The sequence below is a fragment of the Culex quinquefasciatus genome, chromosome 2 (genome assembly GCF_015732765.1).
Source record: "Culex quinquefasciatus strain JHB chromosome 2, VPISU_Cqui_1.0_pri_paternal, whole genome shotgun sequence".
Lineage (NCBI taxonomy): Eukaryota > Metazoa > Arthropoda > Insecta > Diptera > Culicidae > Culex > Culex quinquefasciatus.
The window spans coordinates 26032076-26048964 of NC_051862.1; the positions used below are offsets into that span (position 1 = coordinate 26032076).

The window sequence follows — 16889 nt, forward strand, 5'->3', positions numbered from 1 at the left end:
TAGAGAATGGCTCATCGCCTCTTTCAAATGTTGCTCTAGTTTTAGTATCTAAAAGAGCTATTACACTACGGCAAACAAACAAACAAACTCGCACTTTTTGACATTTTGCATGCTTTGTTTGTTTGCGAGTTAAGCAAAAAAAAAACTAAAAAGAGCGAGTTTGTTTGCGGTAGTCTAATGGCTCCTTAAGAATTGAAGAATTTTAATTTATACTTCAATATTTTATAAAATTTACAATTTAAAAATTATAAAATTGTTGAATTTTAAAACCTGAAAATTTAATTATTTAGTGTTTTAGAAAGTTAAGAAAAATTTAAAATTTTTAGAATTTTAGAGGAGAAATTTAGCTGCTCTGCTTGGTCTCGACTTGGCTTCTTTAGTCGATCCAAGGAAGATGATGTTCGGCTGGATGGAATCTAAACAAACTGAAACATTAACATTAACATTTGCCACATTTAACAAACTTGTATTGAACATTCACTACGTGCCAATGCCTGTTTGCCTTTTGAAATTAGAAAAAAATAGTTCTTTCAGCATATTTCAAGTCTGATGCAAACTATACTTTCCCAAAATTTCACTGCCGGTCAACGGGCATTAGATTGAAAGTAGACATAAACAAGATAACATTTCTGAATAATTCAGAATTACATTTCGGACTGTTTTGGAATACAAACAAAAACCAGCTATTTTTGCTTCAATTTTGTATATTTTTGTACAACAATTAAAAAAAAACCCCTATAAAGTTTTTTCTTTTACAATTCATACATTGCTTTCATTTCATTGCTAACCATACTCTTTTTTTATAAGCTCGCTTGAGAAGAGGCATCCATTTCGGGGAAACAACTGTGCGTCCAACCCCCACAAAATGGGGGGTCGACTCACAGATTTGTTTCGTTTTTAAACTAAATTTACTCCTTCACTAAACTAACAAACCGCGGTTCATTTCTAAACCTTATCTGCACACTATACAGTAATTTTTTGCTTGTTTTTATACACTTCTTAAGTCAGTCATCAGTCTTTTGGAGCACATTTCCCGTCCGACGACGCCGCGACGCGACGCGATTTGATTTGAAGTTTGGTTGGTTGGGGATGAAGAAATCAATTCTGTTTAGCTGCGAGGGTTGCTTTGTTTTTATCTTACTTGCTCTACTAACAATATTTTTTTTTTGTGAAATGTGGTGGGATTGATTGCAGGGCGCGCGCGCTCTCGGCAGAAATGTGCTCTTCAGTGGGTATTGCTTCGCGAGTTGCGCTTTAAGAAGTAGATTTGTTTTTTTGTGTTATATTCTATAAGGTAGGGGAAAAATGCAACAAATTGCCATGAAATCTCGCACTCATGTTTTTTGCTTCTTTTTACAAGTATGAAGTTTGTAGAAGGTAACCAACAATGATTTTTTTTCTTCAAATATATATAAAATCTACCGTGAAATATTTGTTTTTAAAGCTAGTGGGGAAGCTCGCGGCACAAGCTGGGCTTCAAGTTTCGATTTTAGGCACTTTTTTTCTCGTCTCATAATTTTGCAAGACTTGTTGGGTTGTTCTGGGAAGACAGGACGTTCTTTATTCTAACTAACCATTTGGCGAAATAAATATTTACAATTTTAAAATAACGCTATCCCCCCAGGAAGTTACGAGTACCCCCGGGATGGCGACGGAACGGGCGAGGGCGGCGGAGGCAGCGGCGAAAAGTACGTCGAGCTGCGCGAACTCGGCGACGGTGGACAGCTGATGTTGTAGTGCTCCTCGCGCATTCCGCCCACGTCGCTGTGGTGGTAGTGCGAGCGTGGCGTTGGCGGCGGCGGGTACGGTTCCGAGTCGTACCGGTCGCTGCTGTTGTTGTTCACGTGGTGATGGTGGCTGTGGTGGTACTTGATGCCGCCGCGGCCACTGCTGCTGCTGGTTCCGCCGCCGCCGCCGCCGTTGATGATCCGGCCGTCCCCGGCTGCGCGCGCTTTTGCTCGTGTAGTTCGAGTCGCTCTCGTCGCAGGCGTCCGTTGAGCAGGGCGTTGGGGGTGGTGGTTGGTTGATGATCTTGTAGTGTTTGTAGGGGTGGTAGTTGGAGGAGTAGCGCGCGGAACCGGCGATCGTGGCCGGAGAGGGAGGTGGGTTCAGGGGGGTAGCCGATCAGGCTACTGCCGTTGGTGGTTGAACTGGACGCGCCGGTGATGTGGTTCCGATCGTAGCTATTGGTACTGTTTCGACTGTTCAGGGTGGACATCCGTACGGCGTCCGCTACCGAACTCAGCTTCGACACACGGATGTTCTTGTGAATACCTCCAGGAGATAGCGGAGCAGCTGCCTGATCTTCCTTGGGTTCAGAAGACCCAGCGCCAAACCTAGACCTGCAGGTCTGCAGCAAATACACCACGATGAACACGACCGCTACCGCGATCACCACCACGATCAACATCGTGATCTTGCTTCCACTCGGCGCCATCCGTCTATTGTTGTACTCCGCGCAGATCTCCGGCGCTTCGTCCTCCCCGTTCGCACAGTGTTCATCCCCGTCACAAACATTGTGGTAAGAGATGCAAACCTTACTCGTCGGGCACTGGAAATCCTCCGGATTCTTACAACACACCGCCTCATCGTAACCATCCAAGCACTGCGTCGTCCCGTCACAAACCAAGTGCTTGTCGATACACTCCCCAGACTGACACTTGAACTGATCAGCCCGACACGCCGGACAGTCCATCTCATCCGACCGATCCGGACAATCCTTCTGCCCGTCACATCTCCACGACACCGGAATACAGTCCTTATTATTATCCCCGTCCAACCCACTACTAGCAAACGTCGCCGCACACGTAAAATGATCCGGACCACAAACCGGCAACGCGCCACAACTCCTCCTATCCTTCATCAGCATCAACCCCTGCGGACACGCGCACATATCATCACTCTTGGCGTCCTCCGGCGATCCAATACAGATGTGCGTACACTTTGCCCGCGTCGAGCACGTGTGATTCCGCAACGCTCGACCCTCCGGCGTCCAAACCGCCACAATATCGGTAATATGCGGAATCTTCTGAATCTCCGTGCGGCGATTCTCACCCAGCACCGAAATCCGCTCCATCCCAGGCCGCTCGTCCAACCAGTAAATGTACCCGTTCAACGCAGCGATCGACGACACCAAGCTGATATGTTCCGCTACCAAGGTTTTTCTGCAAGAAAATAATCGCCGTCAGATCAAAAATCCCAAAAGTAACCTCCTACTCATCAATCTTACATTTCCCGTCCCTCGATATCAACCATGTCGATGCGCTTCCCGTGCGCGTAAAACAATCGATTCAGCTGGGGATCCAACGCAAGCGCCGTAATGCCCTCCAGCTTCGAAACGAGTTCGCGCCGCTGGGAGCCGTCCAGCTTGGCACGGATGATGGACTGGGCGGTGCCGACGTCGGTCCAGAAGAGCAGCCGTTTGGAAGGGTGTAGCGCCAGGCTGCGGGGTTTCTCCGACGGGCCAATGTCCACGTTGCCGATGCGCTCGATTTCACCGTCGAGACTGTTGGAGAAGGAAGTAGAATAATTAGTAAAAAATCAAATCGTTGCTGTGACGTTGTAGCTCGGGTGGCACATCGGCGAGTTTTACCCTTCTAATAACTAAAAAATCGCTAAAAATATATTTAATAGAAACAAATTTAAAATTTTAAGCCCATTAAAAAAATGAGCAGAAACTATCAAAAAAAAAACCTTTGTACTTCATTACAGTTATGGTAACTATCGAGAACTTGCAAAATATCAATGAGTTTATGCCATTTTTTTCCTAAAGTATTTTGTCTTTTTCTGTGGTCCCAAAACCTTAAATTTGCTTAAAGTTCAAAAGTCACCCTCGATAATAGAAATACAAAAAATAAATTTGATACAATGTATTTTGAATGGTTAACAATAAGTTGTACAAGTTTTTTTTTCTGTATTTTTTTTTTGCAAAACAATTTCTTTAAAAAATAAAAAATCTCAATTGTTGTAAAAAAATATTTCAAATCTCGTATCAATTTACACCTACATAAAAAAATAATACTAATATAATCTTTAAAAAGACGGTATTTTATTTTTATAAAAGTGTGAATAATTCGCGTCGTTTGACATCCAAATGGCGAATTTATTTGTAAAAAATAGTATTTTACACAAAAACAAAAAAAAAAAAACTAGAGTGTTGTGATAGTAGTTTATGCAACAAGTTGCAAAAAGAGGATTTTTTCAGCACGAGTATCCAACGAGGTTTACCGAGTTGGATAAATACGAAGAGTGCTGAAAAAATCAAGTTTTGCAACGAGTTCCATTCAACATTTTTTGCGATTCCAAAAAACACACACTGAGTGAAATTTTATGTCAAATTTTCATGTATTTTGTCAATAAATCGTTTAAATCAAAAAAATTTTGAAAAGTGTTACATTTCGAAACAAGTGCTGAAAAGTTCAACTTTTCAGCACCCATTTGAGTGCTGAAAAGTAGAACTTTTCAGCATTTATTTTGAAAAGTGTTGCTATTCGATTCTGTTATTTTTGGTACAGAAAAGTAGACTATTTCGTCGTTCAAGAATGACAGGAAAAGTAAGTAGTTTCACGACGGAAATGCAAAAAAGATTATTTCAGCAAAAGTACGGTATTTTGATTTTTTTTATATAATATTTTGAAACTAATAGAAACACATTAAAAATTATGAAAATTCGAGTTGTTTTACAATTTAAACAAATCGATGCCTCTGTGCTCTCTTATGCTAACTAGATAGGAAAACCAGCAAGCTTAGTACAAGATAGCACAGAGGCATCGAAATATCAGAAAAAAAATAATTCTCTTCCATTTTTATAAGCCAAATGAGAGTATTTTGTTAAATTACAAATAATTCAAAATCATTTGACAATTCTTAAGAAAGAAAATTTTAATATTGTTTTGAAAATTTTAAAGTTTCAAGCCAATTTCTAAAAAAATAGTAGATCACAAATTACTCACATTATAACAGTTATGCTACTGGCACAATTTTGCAAAATATCAATGAATCTATGAAAATATGTATATGTTTGCGTTAAGTTTTTCGTATTTTTTTCTGAGCCTCAACATCAAAAAAAATCTAAAAAGATTAAAAATGTATAAATTAACGTTCTATTTGTTCTTAACAGTTTAAAACTGTTTTTCATGTTTTAAAATAAAAATTTGAATTTTTAGCAAATAATTACGGATTATTTTTTTTAATTCAGCCCAACATCTGAAAGTTTCAAAATTACTGATGTGTTTGCCCTTTCAAAAATGTATTCTTGATTATGAAATTTCGAAATTAGTTTCAATTAAAAATTTCACAAAACATTAAAAATCGAACTAATAATTTCCGAGTTATCGCGATTTTAAAAGGAAAGCGTTAAGAAAAATAATTGAATTATATAAAAAAAATTAAGTCCAAAAAGGAAAATTGTTCAAACATGTCAGGTTTTCCAAAAAATATGTTTTGCAACGGGTGCTTTCCCATTATAAAATATTTTTAAATTGTATAAAACTGTAGATTAAAAAAACAAAAAAAAAAATTGAAAATTTGTTTGATAATATTTTTTTTGCAAAATCATATTTTCCAAAAAAAATTGCTTACACCAGCGATACTCAACGGGGGTACCGGGCCTACTTGATTTACACGGCAGAGGGTACCAGTCTAGAAATAAGTTGAGAATCGCTGACTTACACCAAAAATCAATGCAAAATGCAAAAATCATATACAGTGATTGTTCGGTAACTGGGCTGAGAACGTAGCCCAGTCACCGAATGCTGCTCGCTAACTGGGCTGAACGAAAAATAACGAGGGGACAACCAATTCATAATATTTTCCTGGTGAAATATAAAAATAAAACTTAATCAAATTCATTTGCAAAGCTTACTTTTCATATTTCTGAAATTGTGACTTGAAATTGAATATAAATTTGAAAAATGTTTTTTTATTTATTGATCATGATTTTTGCATCCATTAACCCCTCGGGCATTTCGGTTTGTTTTGGTTTTTTGACGTTTGTCTGCTTTTTAACTGGGCTACGGCCCAGTTATCGAGCGCCCAGTTAAAAAGCAGCCCAGTTACCGAACAACTACTGTACTAAAAAAAATCGGAAAAAAACAAAGAACACGGTTTTCAACAATCCAATTTCTAGCGCCTAAGATATGTTTTTTTATTTCCTTTTAAAACATGAGCAATTCTCTACGAAATCGTTTTTTTAGAATTTAAATTTTTGTATTTTTTAATCCGACTGAAACTTTTTTGTTGCCTTCGGGATTTCCAAAGAAGCCATTTTGCATCATTAGTGTTTCCATATAATTTTCCATACACATTTGGCAACTGTCCATACAAAACGATGTATGAAAATTCAGAAATATGTATCTTTTGAAGGAATTTTTCGATCGATTTGGACTACACTGAAAAAAATGATACGCGGTAAAAATTTTTTTGGTGATTTTTTATTTAACTTTTTGTCACTAATACTTGATCTGCAAAAAAAAAACACTTTTTTTATTTTTTCATTTTTTATATGTTTTAGAGTTGATGTCCTCTACCTTTTCCTCTGCCAACTTTTCAGAAATATCCAGGTTGTGCATAAAATCTTTGAACGAGTTATGAATTTTCTAATCAATACTGATTTTTTTCAAAAAATCGAAATATTGATCGCAACAATTTTCAACATTATTTTTCGATGTAAAATCAAATTGGCAATCGAAAAGTAAATACTTAAGTGAATTTTGTGTCCACTTTTCAAAAATATTTTTGAAAGGCTGAGAAAATTCTCTATATTTCGCTTTTTTGAACTTTGTTGATACGACCCTTAGTTGCTGAGATATTGCCATGCAAAGGTTTAAGAACATGAAAATTGATATTTTCCAAACCCAAACACCCACCATTTTCTAACGTCGATATCTCGGCAACTAATGGTCCGATTTACAATGTTAAATCATGAAACATTCGTGAAATTTTCCGATCTTTTCGAAAACAATATTTTTAAAATTTAAAATCAAGACTAACATTTCAAAAGGGCCAAATATTCAATATTTCTGAACAACCTGGAAATTTGGGAAAAGTTGGCATTTAATGTCCTCCAAATCAAGTTTTTGTGACAAAGGGTTAAATAAAAAATCACCACATTTTTTTATCGTGTATCATTTTTTTCAGTGTAGTTCATATCCATACCTACAATTTTGCCGCAGACAAGAAATCGATCAGAAAATCCTTTATCAAAATACTTCATTTCGAAATTTTACATGCTTTTTGAGCCTCTCATTGAAAAACTTTTGATGCAAAATGGCTTCTTTTGTCATAGAAAGGCATGGACATAGTTTCATTTGAAAAAATAATAATAAATAAATAAATGAATAAAAATCTTTAAAAAATGCGGAATTTAAGAGAATTACAATGTATTTTTTAGTGTCACTGTTGACAGCTTAAAATAATTTTATCAGTAATTGCTTATAAAAATTCGGATCGAATCTCAACAAAACTAGCGCCATTTCGACTTGCCGAACATACCAGAAGACCTTTAAATGTGACGCAATAGGGTTCAAACCTTTGTCAATTTTTATGCACAACGGTAAAAACATGATTAAAACCATTTCTGATCACTTTTTTTCATTCTAATGCAAAAAAAAAAAAATACAGTGCAACATTTTCTGGATGGATCAACTATGGTCCCCTTGGAACGAGCTGTCAAGTAGGACCTTTTCTGTCAAGAGGGCCGCCAAGTTATTTTTTTAAAATTGATTTGAAAAAAAAAAAAAACATTTTAACTCCTTTGCGGTCGTACAATGACCCTTTGTTCTCACACAAATATGCTTTATAGTTGTGAAAAATAATATCACAAATTTATGCTTTAATTTTAGGCCCAATTGATAATTTTTTACTTACGTCGTTATGTTGATGGTGTTGGTGTGCGAGCAGCTCCAGAACAGCAACCGCCCGATCGGATCGATCACCATATCGAACGGCGACGAGGCTGGATCGATAAACACCTTCGCGCTGGTTCCGTTGTCGAACGCCCGCCGGATGATCGGTCCACGCCCGTCGATCTGCAACAGAAATGTTAAATTAGTCTTCTAAATTTCAAGATTTCAAGATGATCACGCCAACTCACCCAATACACAAACCGCGTCAGCACGTCGTACTCCACGGCACGGATGTTCTTCCCGGTGACCGGCAGCGGCACGTCCGGCGAGTCCGTCGTGTTCGGCATAAACCGCCCGAACGAGTTGCGCTGGCTGAAGATGATGTAGTTCTTCGGTGGGCTGCACGACACTCGGTTCGCGTTCAGCGTGTAGTGCGTCGGGCAGGCGCAGGTCATTTTGCGCTGACCTAGCGCCAGACAGAGATGGGAACAGCCGCCGTTGTTGGTGCGACACTGGTTCGAGCCGGACTGGCGTAACGGGTGGAACGCGAGCAGGGAGTTGGTGTACTTGAGGCCGGTGTGGACGATGGTTCGGTTTTCGCCGGAACTCTTGTTGGCGCGTTCGATTTCGCCCGTGTTCCAGTCGCTCCAGTAGACGTAGTCCTTGTACAGGGTGACGGCATGCGGGACGAAGGGGTTATCGGTGTCGGCGGTGACGAGGATCTTCCGCTTGTTGCCGTCCCACTCGGCGGATTCGATGGCGGTGGGGGAGCTTTGGCAGGCCCAGTAGAGACGGCGGGTGTCCGGGTCCAGGGTGAGTCCGGTGGCGAGGTTAGCTCCGGAGATGATGGTCTTGAGTTCGGAGCCGTCCATGACGGCTCGGCGGATCGAGTCCGAAGGCCACTCGGCCCAGTACATGAGTCCACGGCGTGGTTCAAGGATGAGGTTTCTTGGTTCTTCAATACCCTTCCAGATCAGGATGCGACGACTACTTCCGTCAAGTCGCGCAACCTCGATCCGTCGAGCTTCCGCGTCCGTCCAGTAGATGTTGTGCGCCAACCAATCTACGGCGATTCCCTCTGGTTGAATCAACCCCGACTCAACGATCTTCTCTACATTTGACCCGTTGATGTAGGCCCGTGAGATGTGCTTCTGCTTCTGGCTCGCCCAGTAGATGCGACGATCTGCGATGTCCACGTCCAGGTAGTGCGCGTCGATCACGCTCCGGAAGGGAGCGTAGTCCGTGTGGTTGTGACTGTCGATCGAGATCCGTCCGATGGAACCGGTGTCGTGTCGGGAGAAAAGCAGGAAGGCCGATGGGATGAAGCAGGTTCGGTTGTCTCGATCGAGTTCATAGTCGATCTGGCAGCGGCAAACGTAGTCGCGTGGTCGATTTAGGCAGAGTTGGGAGCATCCTCCGTTACCACGGGCGCATGGGTTTGTTCCCTTGACCTCACCAAGTTTGGCGACCTTGAGTCCCATCAAATCGGGGAACGCCTCCACGATCACGGTGCGATCATTCCCGTTGATTTTGTTCGCTCGATCGATCGACCTTCGCTGCCAATCCGTCCAGTAGAGGTAGTCTCCAAGCAAGCTCAAGCCGAAGGCGTGCGGCAAATTGTCCGAGATTATGATGTTCCTCCCAGATCCGTCCATGTTGGCGACCTCGATCCGATCGAGCTTCGCGTCACACCAGTAAATCTTGCGCGCCTCCACATCCAGCGCGATCCCGTTGGGCCAACCGAGGTTCTGCTGCACGATCAACACCCGTTCAGTACCGTCGAGCGACGCCCGCTCGATCTTCGGGTCCTTTTCACTCCAATCGCTCCAGAACATCCAACCGAGGGTTGGCGCAAGTGCGATCGCCCGTGGTTCCTCCAAGTTCTCGTAGATCAGTACCCGTCGAAATGTTCCGTCAAGTCGACAGACTTGTATACGATCAGTCCCTGTGTCCGTCCAGTAAAGATTCCGAGCCAACCAGTCGACGGCGAGACCGTCCGGTCCGAGGATCTCGGTATTAACCACCTCAACCATCCCAGTCCCGTCCGGCCGAACCTTCTTGATCGCGTTCGATCCCTCGTCCGACCAGTAGATGTAGTTGTCAACCGGGTCGTAGTCGATCGCGATCGCGTACCGAACCTTCCCGAGCTGCAGTTGGATGCTGGTGTAGTCCGGGGAGTCGAGCGATATCCGGCTGATTTGGGTTCGCTGAACTACGAAGAGCATGTCTTGGGGTCCTTCGGCGCACTGGGTTTTGGTTAGGAGTTTGACCCCGGTGGGACAGGCGCAGCTGTAGCCGGCCATGTTGGTCGAGAGGAGACAGAGGTGGGAACAGTCACCGTTGTTCCGTCGGCAGGGGTTATCTGAGACTGGTTGGAGTCGGGAGTCCCACGCGTGGACGGTTATTGGGACGACCGGGCTGTCGAAGATCTCTTCGTGTTTCTCGCTGGCAATGTTGTAGTAGTGAAGGGTTCCGTCCTGCCAGTCGGTCCAGAACAGGAAGTTTGGGGCGAACGTCAGGCTGTACGGGTACTCCAGGTTGTTGACGAGCGTCCGCCGGTTGCTACCGTCCAGATTCATCACGTCCAGAAAGTGCAGGTTCCCGTCGACCCAGTAGATCAGTTCATGCTCCAGATCAACGGCCAACCCATTTGGCCAGAATATCCGATCGTGCACGAGGACCGTCCGCGACTGCGGGTCGCCGTCCATGCTGGCACGCTCGATCTTGGGACTCTCGCCCCAGTCCGTCCAGATCATAAACTGCCGGGCAGGTACTAGAGCTATGGCACGTGGCTGATCGAGATCGCTCCAGACCAGCACCTTCTGGAACCGCCCGTTGAGCGTGGCGACCTCGATCCGGTTCGTCTCGCCGTCGGTCCAGTAAAGCTTATCGGTATACCAATCTATCGCTAGGCCCTCGGGCTTGTCCAGCCCGTGGGATATCACAGCTGTCTTGTTGACGGACGACGACTGATCCTGCCGCATCTGGGCGCACTGGATCGTCTCGGTGTTGTGCTCGGTGAAGCACACCAGCCCCCGGTCGTAGTAAAAGTCCATCGCGGACGCCTCGTTCAGGTCACGCACCAGGACCTCCACCGAGCAGGTCGTGTTCTGCGCGATCGTGACGTTCGCCAGCCGGATGTCGTTGTACGTCGTGTACAGCAGCTGGTTCGAGCTGCCAGCGAGGACGGAACCTGCGGAGAGAGAGAGAGAGAAAGAAACGAGATCCCAGATTAGATCTTGTACGTAATACCGGTAATTAAAGGGGGTTGAAGAGGGATTACAACCCCTTGACTAAATATCCCAAAAGGGAGGTTGCTGATGAGATTAGGGTGCCGAAGGCAGCTGGGAAAACGACAAATTTGTCAACGAGCGTGCGGGCGCGTGTAATTGAAATTTTTTAAAGTCCGTTCTTTTTTTGAAGTGCAACGGAGCGGAACTATGCTGTAGAAAAGACTAGCTTGAGGGGGGGGGGGGGGAACCCATCCAGGTTGAGATTGAAAAACGAGGTGAACGACTTTCTGGGTGATTGTTCCTGACCGACGGTCTGGTCTCTCCTGCAATATTAATGACATCGTCCTGAACAACGAGAGCAACGGGAGAAGTGTAGTCTGCTGCTGGTTGGGCGCGAGATGCATCAATGACCCTTGTGAAAAGCGCATCCTTCTTTCGCCACTGTAGGGCAGTATGGCCGGATGTGTTGGAGGTATTGTGCGGTGGAACAGGAGTGTTCTGTAAGTGACTAGCTCTGCAGAATGTGTTATGCAAAACTGGAGGTATCATTAGGCACGTCTCGGTTTTTTAAAAGCTTGTGGCAAGGTTGAATGCACTTTGTAAGTGATTTTCAAAAATTTAAGGTGTTGATGTTTTGTTGTCAAATTCAATAAAACGAAGAATCTTGTTATTTTTCCAAACAGTCGTTCACGATTCGAGGTGATAATAATTTCTAGATTTTTGGGGATGGTGTAATTATTTGGTATTTTTCCACTTTTCCTGGAAATGTTTTAAGAAGATCTGAAAATTTTATATAAAATCAAAAAACTGATTATGAAAAAAATCGTTCAACTGTATGAAAAAAAAAAAAAAAAAATGAAAATAAATAAAAAACCAAAATTCAACAAAATAAATTTGTGTATTCGTAAATTCAAAACAATTTACATTCAAAAACGCTGAAATTAAAAAATTCTTCACTTCAAAATATAAAACAGTGCAGACTCGATTATCCGAAGGCGTTGGAAAAATCACTTCGGATAATCGTACAGTCATCCCACATATTTGGAACACCCACAAATTCGGAACACTTTTGTGGTAATTTGCCAATAGGATGAAAAATGCAACTTTTCTGCCGTCCCTGTTATTTTTAGGACCTTTATTTGGACATTCTCTTGCTATTTCACCATTAAAAATAGTACTTTTTGAACAATAAACCTCATTTAAAGACTACTTTATCCAGAGCAGCATAACACTGCCTCCAAATTGCCTGTTCCATAATTGTGGGATGTTATTGTGCCTCCCACAATTGTGGAACACCTGAATTTAAATGATATTTTCACAAAAAAAGTTATCAGACCATGATTAAAACATCACTAAGCTTAAGTTTTATTGGTTTCAGAGTGTAAAGTTATTTTTTTTTTGTAAAAAATATGTTCTCCTGGAGAGAAAAAAAAGTTTGTTTACATCGTAAGAAAAAAGTGTTCCGAATTTGTGGATTTCACGGGTCAATGTTTTTCTTTAAAAACTTAATATAAAACGTAAAAATGTACAGCCGGTCTGTACATCAATCGAAAGATCGCAAGATATGCTTTCACATGAAGGAAAAAGCAAATCATTATGTTCAATTATCGATTTGCTATGATTTGTTGAACATTGGCAGATCTGTAAACTGTTCCGAATATGAGGGATGACTGTATCTCCGGATAATCGAAACACATCTGGAGTTTTTTTTTAAAATGTCCAATAAACCAAATTTTCAGTTTTTGCTTTTTGGGTGTTTTTAAATACCCCTGACTCAAGGCGGTTTCAAAAACACCCAAAAAGCAAAAACTGAAAATTTGGTTTATTGGACCTTTTCAAAAAAATAAATAAATAAAATAAATAAATAAATAAAAAACTCCAGACATAATGCATGTTTTATTTTTTTATATTATCGAGTACAAGTAGGACCCCTAAACTACGCTAAAATGATTTAGAATTTTTAAATCAAAGATGGCTGCCAAAATGGCGGTAATGAAATATTGATAAAGTGCATTTTGTATTTTAATCAATCAATAATTTTAAAGCAATCAACTATTCGTCGTGGTCGTGGTCGCAGCACTCGAATTTGGCTTTAAAAGTCTGAAAAGAACTATTTTTTTGTTCGTGATTCGATTAGGCCGAAGAAAATATTTTTCAAAGTTTTGTCCCTTGGCTCTGGCCGGGGTCGAGGGGAAGGGGCAAAAAAATAAAAAATAAATAAATATTGAAATAACAAGCCATAGTTTCAACATTTGCAAGGAAGAGGTGTTTAATTTTTGCATTTTTCATTAGTAGAGCAATTCTCTGAGATTTCGGTCATTCGTTTTTTTTTTGTATTTTTTAATCCGGCTGATACTTTTTTGGTGCCTTCGGTATGCCAAAAGAAGCCATTTTGCATCATTAGTTTGTCCATATAATTTTCCATGCAAATTTGGCAGCTGTCCATAAAAAATGATATGTGAAAATTCAAAAATCTGTATCTTTTGAAGGATTTTTTTGATCGATTTGGTGTCTTCGGCAAAGTTGTAGGTATGGATATGGACTACACTGAAAAAAATGATACACGGTAAAAAAATTGGTGATTTTTTATTTAACTTTTTGTCACTAAAACTTGATTTGCAAAAAACACAATTTTTAAAGTTTTTTATTTTTTGATTTGTTTTAGAGGACATAAAATGCCAACTTTTCAGAAATTTTCAGAATGGGCAAACAATCTTTGACCGAGTTATGATTTTTTGAATCAATACAGATTTTTTCAAAAAAATTTAATATTGGTCGCAAAAATTTTTCAACTTCATTTTTCGATGTAAAATCGCAATTGCAATCAAAAAGTACTTTAGTGAATTTTTGATAAAGTGCACCGTTTTCAAGTTATAACTTTTTTTAGGTAACTTTTTTGAAAATAGTCGCAGTTTTTAATTTTTTTTTAAATTAGTGCCCATGTTTGCCCACCTTTGAAAAAAATATTTTTGAAAAGCTGAGAAAATTCTCTATATTTTGCTTTATTGAACTTTGTTGATACGACCCATAGTTGTTGAGATGTTGCCATGCAAAGGTTAAAAAACAGGAAAATTGATGTTTTCTAAGTCTCACCCAAACAACTTACCATTTTCTAATGTCGATATCTCAGCAACTATAGGTCCGATTTACAATGTTAAAACATGAAACATTCGTGAAATTTTCTGATATTTTCGAAAAAAATATTTTCAAAAATTTAAAATCAAGACTAACATTTCAAACGGGCCAAACATTCAATATTACGCCCATTTTAAATGTTATTCTTGATTTAAAATTTTTGAAAATATTGTATTCGTAGAGATCGGAAAATTTTACGAATGTTTCATGTTTTAACATTGTAAATCGGACCTATAGTTGCTGAGATATCGACATTAGAAAATGGTGGGTTGTTTGGGTAAGACTTAGAAAACATAAATTTTCCTGTTTTTTAACCTTTGCATGGCAATATCTCAGCAACTTTGGGTCGTATCAACAAAGTTCAATAAAGCAAAATATAGAGAATTTTCTCAGCTTTTCAAAACCCATAAACATGGGCACTAATTTAAAAAAAATGAAAAACTGCGACTGTTTTCAAAAAAGTTACCTAAAAAAAGTTATAACTTGAAAACGGTGCACTTTATCAAAAATTCACTAAAGTACTTTTTGATTGCAAATTTGATTTTACATCGAAAAATGAAGTTGAAAAATTTTTGCGACCAATATTCGATTTAAAAAAAAATCTGTATTGATTAAAAAATTCATAACTCGGTCAAAGATTTTTTGCCCATTCTGAAAATTTCTGAAAAGTTGGCATTTGATGTCCTCTAAAACAAATTAAAAAAAAGTGTTTTTTTTGCAAATCAAGTTTTAGGGACAAAAAGTTAAATAAAAAATCACCATTTTTTTTACCGTGTATCATTTTTTTTTTTAGTGCAGTCCATATCCATACCTACAACTTTGCCGAAGACACCAAATCGATCAAAAAATTCCTTCAAAAGATACAGATTTTTGAATTTTCACATATCATTTTTGTATGGACAGCTGCCAAATTTGCATGGAAAATTATATGGAAGAAAAAAGACCGATTCTGTAGAGAACTGCTCAGTACAGTTGTTTTGCAAAAAATAGTTTTCAAAAAAAAAAAAATAGACTTGACGAAAACAAAAAATTACAAAAAAAATTGCGTAAATAAACATCAATTTTTTTCAAAAATTACTAGAATTTTTAAATTAACCCAAATATGTTAAAAATGATTCTAAACGCCGGAAAATGCAAGTCTTAACTGTTTTAATAAAAAAGCAAAATTTAAACAAAAATCAAAGATTCAGGAATTAAAAAAACTAAAAATGAAAATTAAACAGAAATCACTGGAATATTTTTTAGCTATTCTTACTCGATCATCCGAAGTCTTCGCAAACAATTTAGTCCGGATAATCAAATTTCGAAATTTTTAAGTTTTTCAAAATTTAAGTCTCTAACCCAAAATATGACTTCACAAATGCTGTAAAGTAAACGGCATTCAATTTTTTTCATATTTTTTTTGTTTATGAATTCTTAAAACGGGCTGCGTTTAATTAAAAAAAAAAATCTTTCCCTGTTCCTGAGAGGAACACCCGTGAAGAGTATCGGGGCCGGCATTTACAAAGCGGATTCAGTGACAGTTTATTAATCAACTTGATGTTAACATGTTAAGGTAAATGTTAACATTCCATCGGTTGTCTTCCTAAGGCGTCTTGGTAAGGTCCAGTTTGTGACGATACACTACCATCCCTTTACTAAGCAATCGAATCCATAAGGGAAAAAATGACCAGTTGTGTTTGCCCGAGCCGGGATTTGAATCCCGATCTACCGCTTACGAGGGGAAAGCGTTACCACTGGGCTACGTTACTCGGTCGATGTCGATGAATTAGTTAAAGTTTAAATGGAAAGTTTCAGGTTTTAATGAAGCATTGTGTAAAAATATCATTCCTGGATATTTTGCGTAAAACAAATTTTAATTTTATTTTAAAAATAATGCATTTTTGCACGATTATAAAGTTGTCTTGTTATCATAGGTAATAATAAACTTATAATAAAACATTTACTAGCCTAATAGTAAGCATTTTTGTTTACATAAAAGCTGAAGCGATGAAGTTTTTGCAATTAAAATGTGTTTTCAAACCTAATCAGCCACAAGTTTAAAAAATAATAATGCTAGAGCTATTTCGAAGTAGAATTTTAAGCAGTACTTTTGAATACTAAGCAATTCATCAGAATTTGTATTTTTGGAAATATCTATTTTTAAAATCAATATCATATAAGTTTACATAAATTCAACATTTTCTTTTAAAACATTAAGACATTTTAAATTGTGTAATATATTGCATTTGGATTGCCCCATATAAATGCCAATGATTTAATCCGTTGACAACGTGCCGTGTAATTGATACAACACCCTCGACAACCAACCACGTGGCGTTACCCATTCGAACTCCCGTTGTCACCAGTTTTTTTTCAACCAAATGAAATAAATAACCGTGTAATTGATACCTCTCCGACACACAAATGTACGCGCGTTAAATGCCAGTTGTATCAGAGAACACATCACACGACCAAAAAAGGGGTGCCCCGGTTTTAAAGTTCGATTTGAAAACTGTGCAGATGGTCCTTTTTTTCTTTGCTTTTTTCTTAATCCGGTGCAACCGCCAGCCAACCAACCGATGATAAACGAACGAGGCCCGTTCCGTTGACAGGTCTCAATTACGCAGCAGATCTTGACGCAGGACTTGATCGACGACCTGCCAAGCGTGCCCACCGTTCTTGGGCGAGTGTACGC

General features: G+C 39.6%; 1 protein-coding gene across 1 annotated transcript in view; it reads right to left on the reverse strand.

Annotated features, from left to right (window-relative positions):
* Positions 1–686: 686 nt before the first annotated feature.
* Positions 687–16889, reverse strand: part of LOC6031701 (low-density lipoprotein receptor-related protein 6) — a 95938-nt gene continuing 79735 nt past the window's right edge. The window contains 6 exon segments of the mRNA XM_038252126.1: positions 687–1931; positions 1933–2115; positions 2117–3164; positions 3230–3505; positions 7867–8027; positions 8093–11037. Of these exon segments, the coding sequence (XP_038108054.1) occupies positions 1629–1931; positions 1933–2115; positions 2117–3164; positions 3230–3505; positions 7867–8027; positions 8093–11037 (4916 nt within the window). The 3' untranslated portion in view covers positions 687–1628.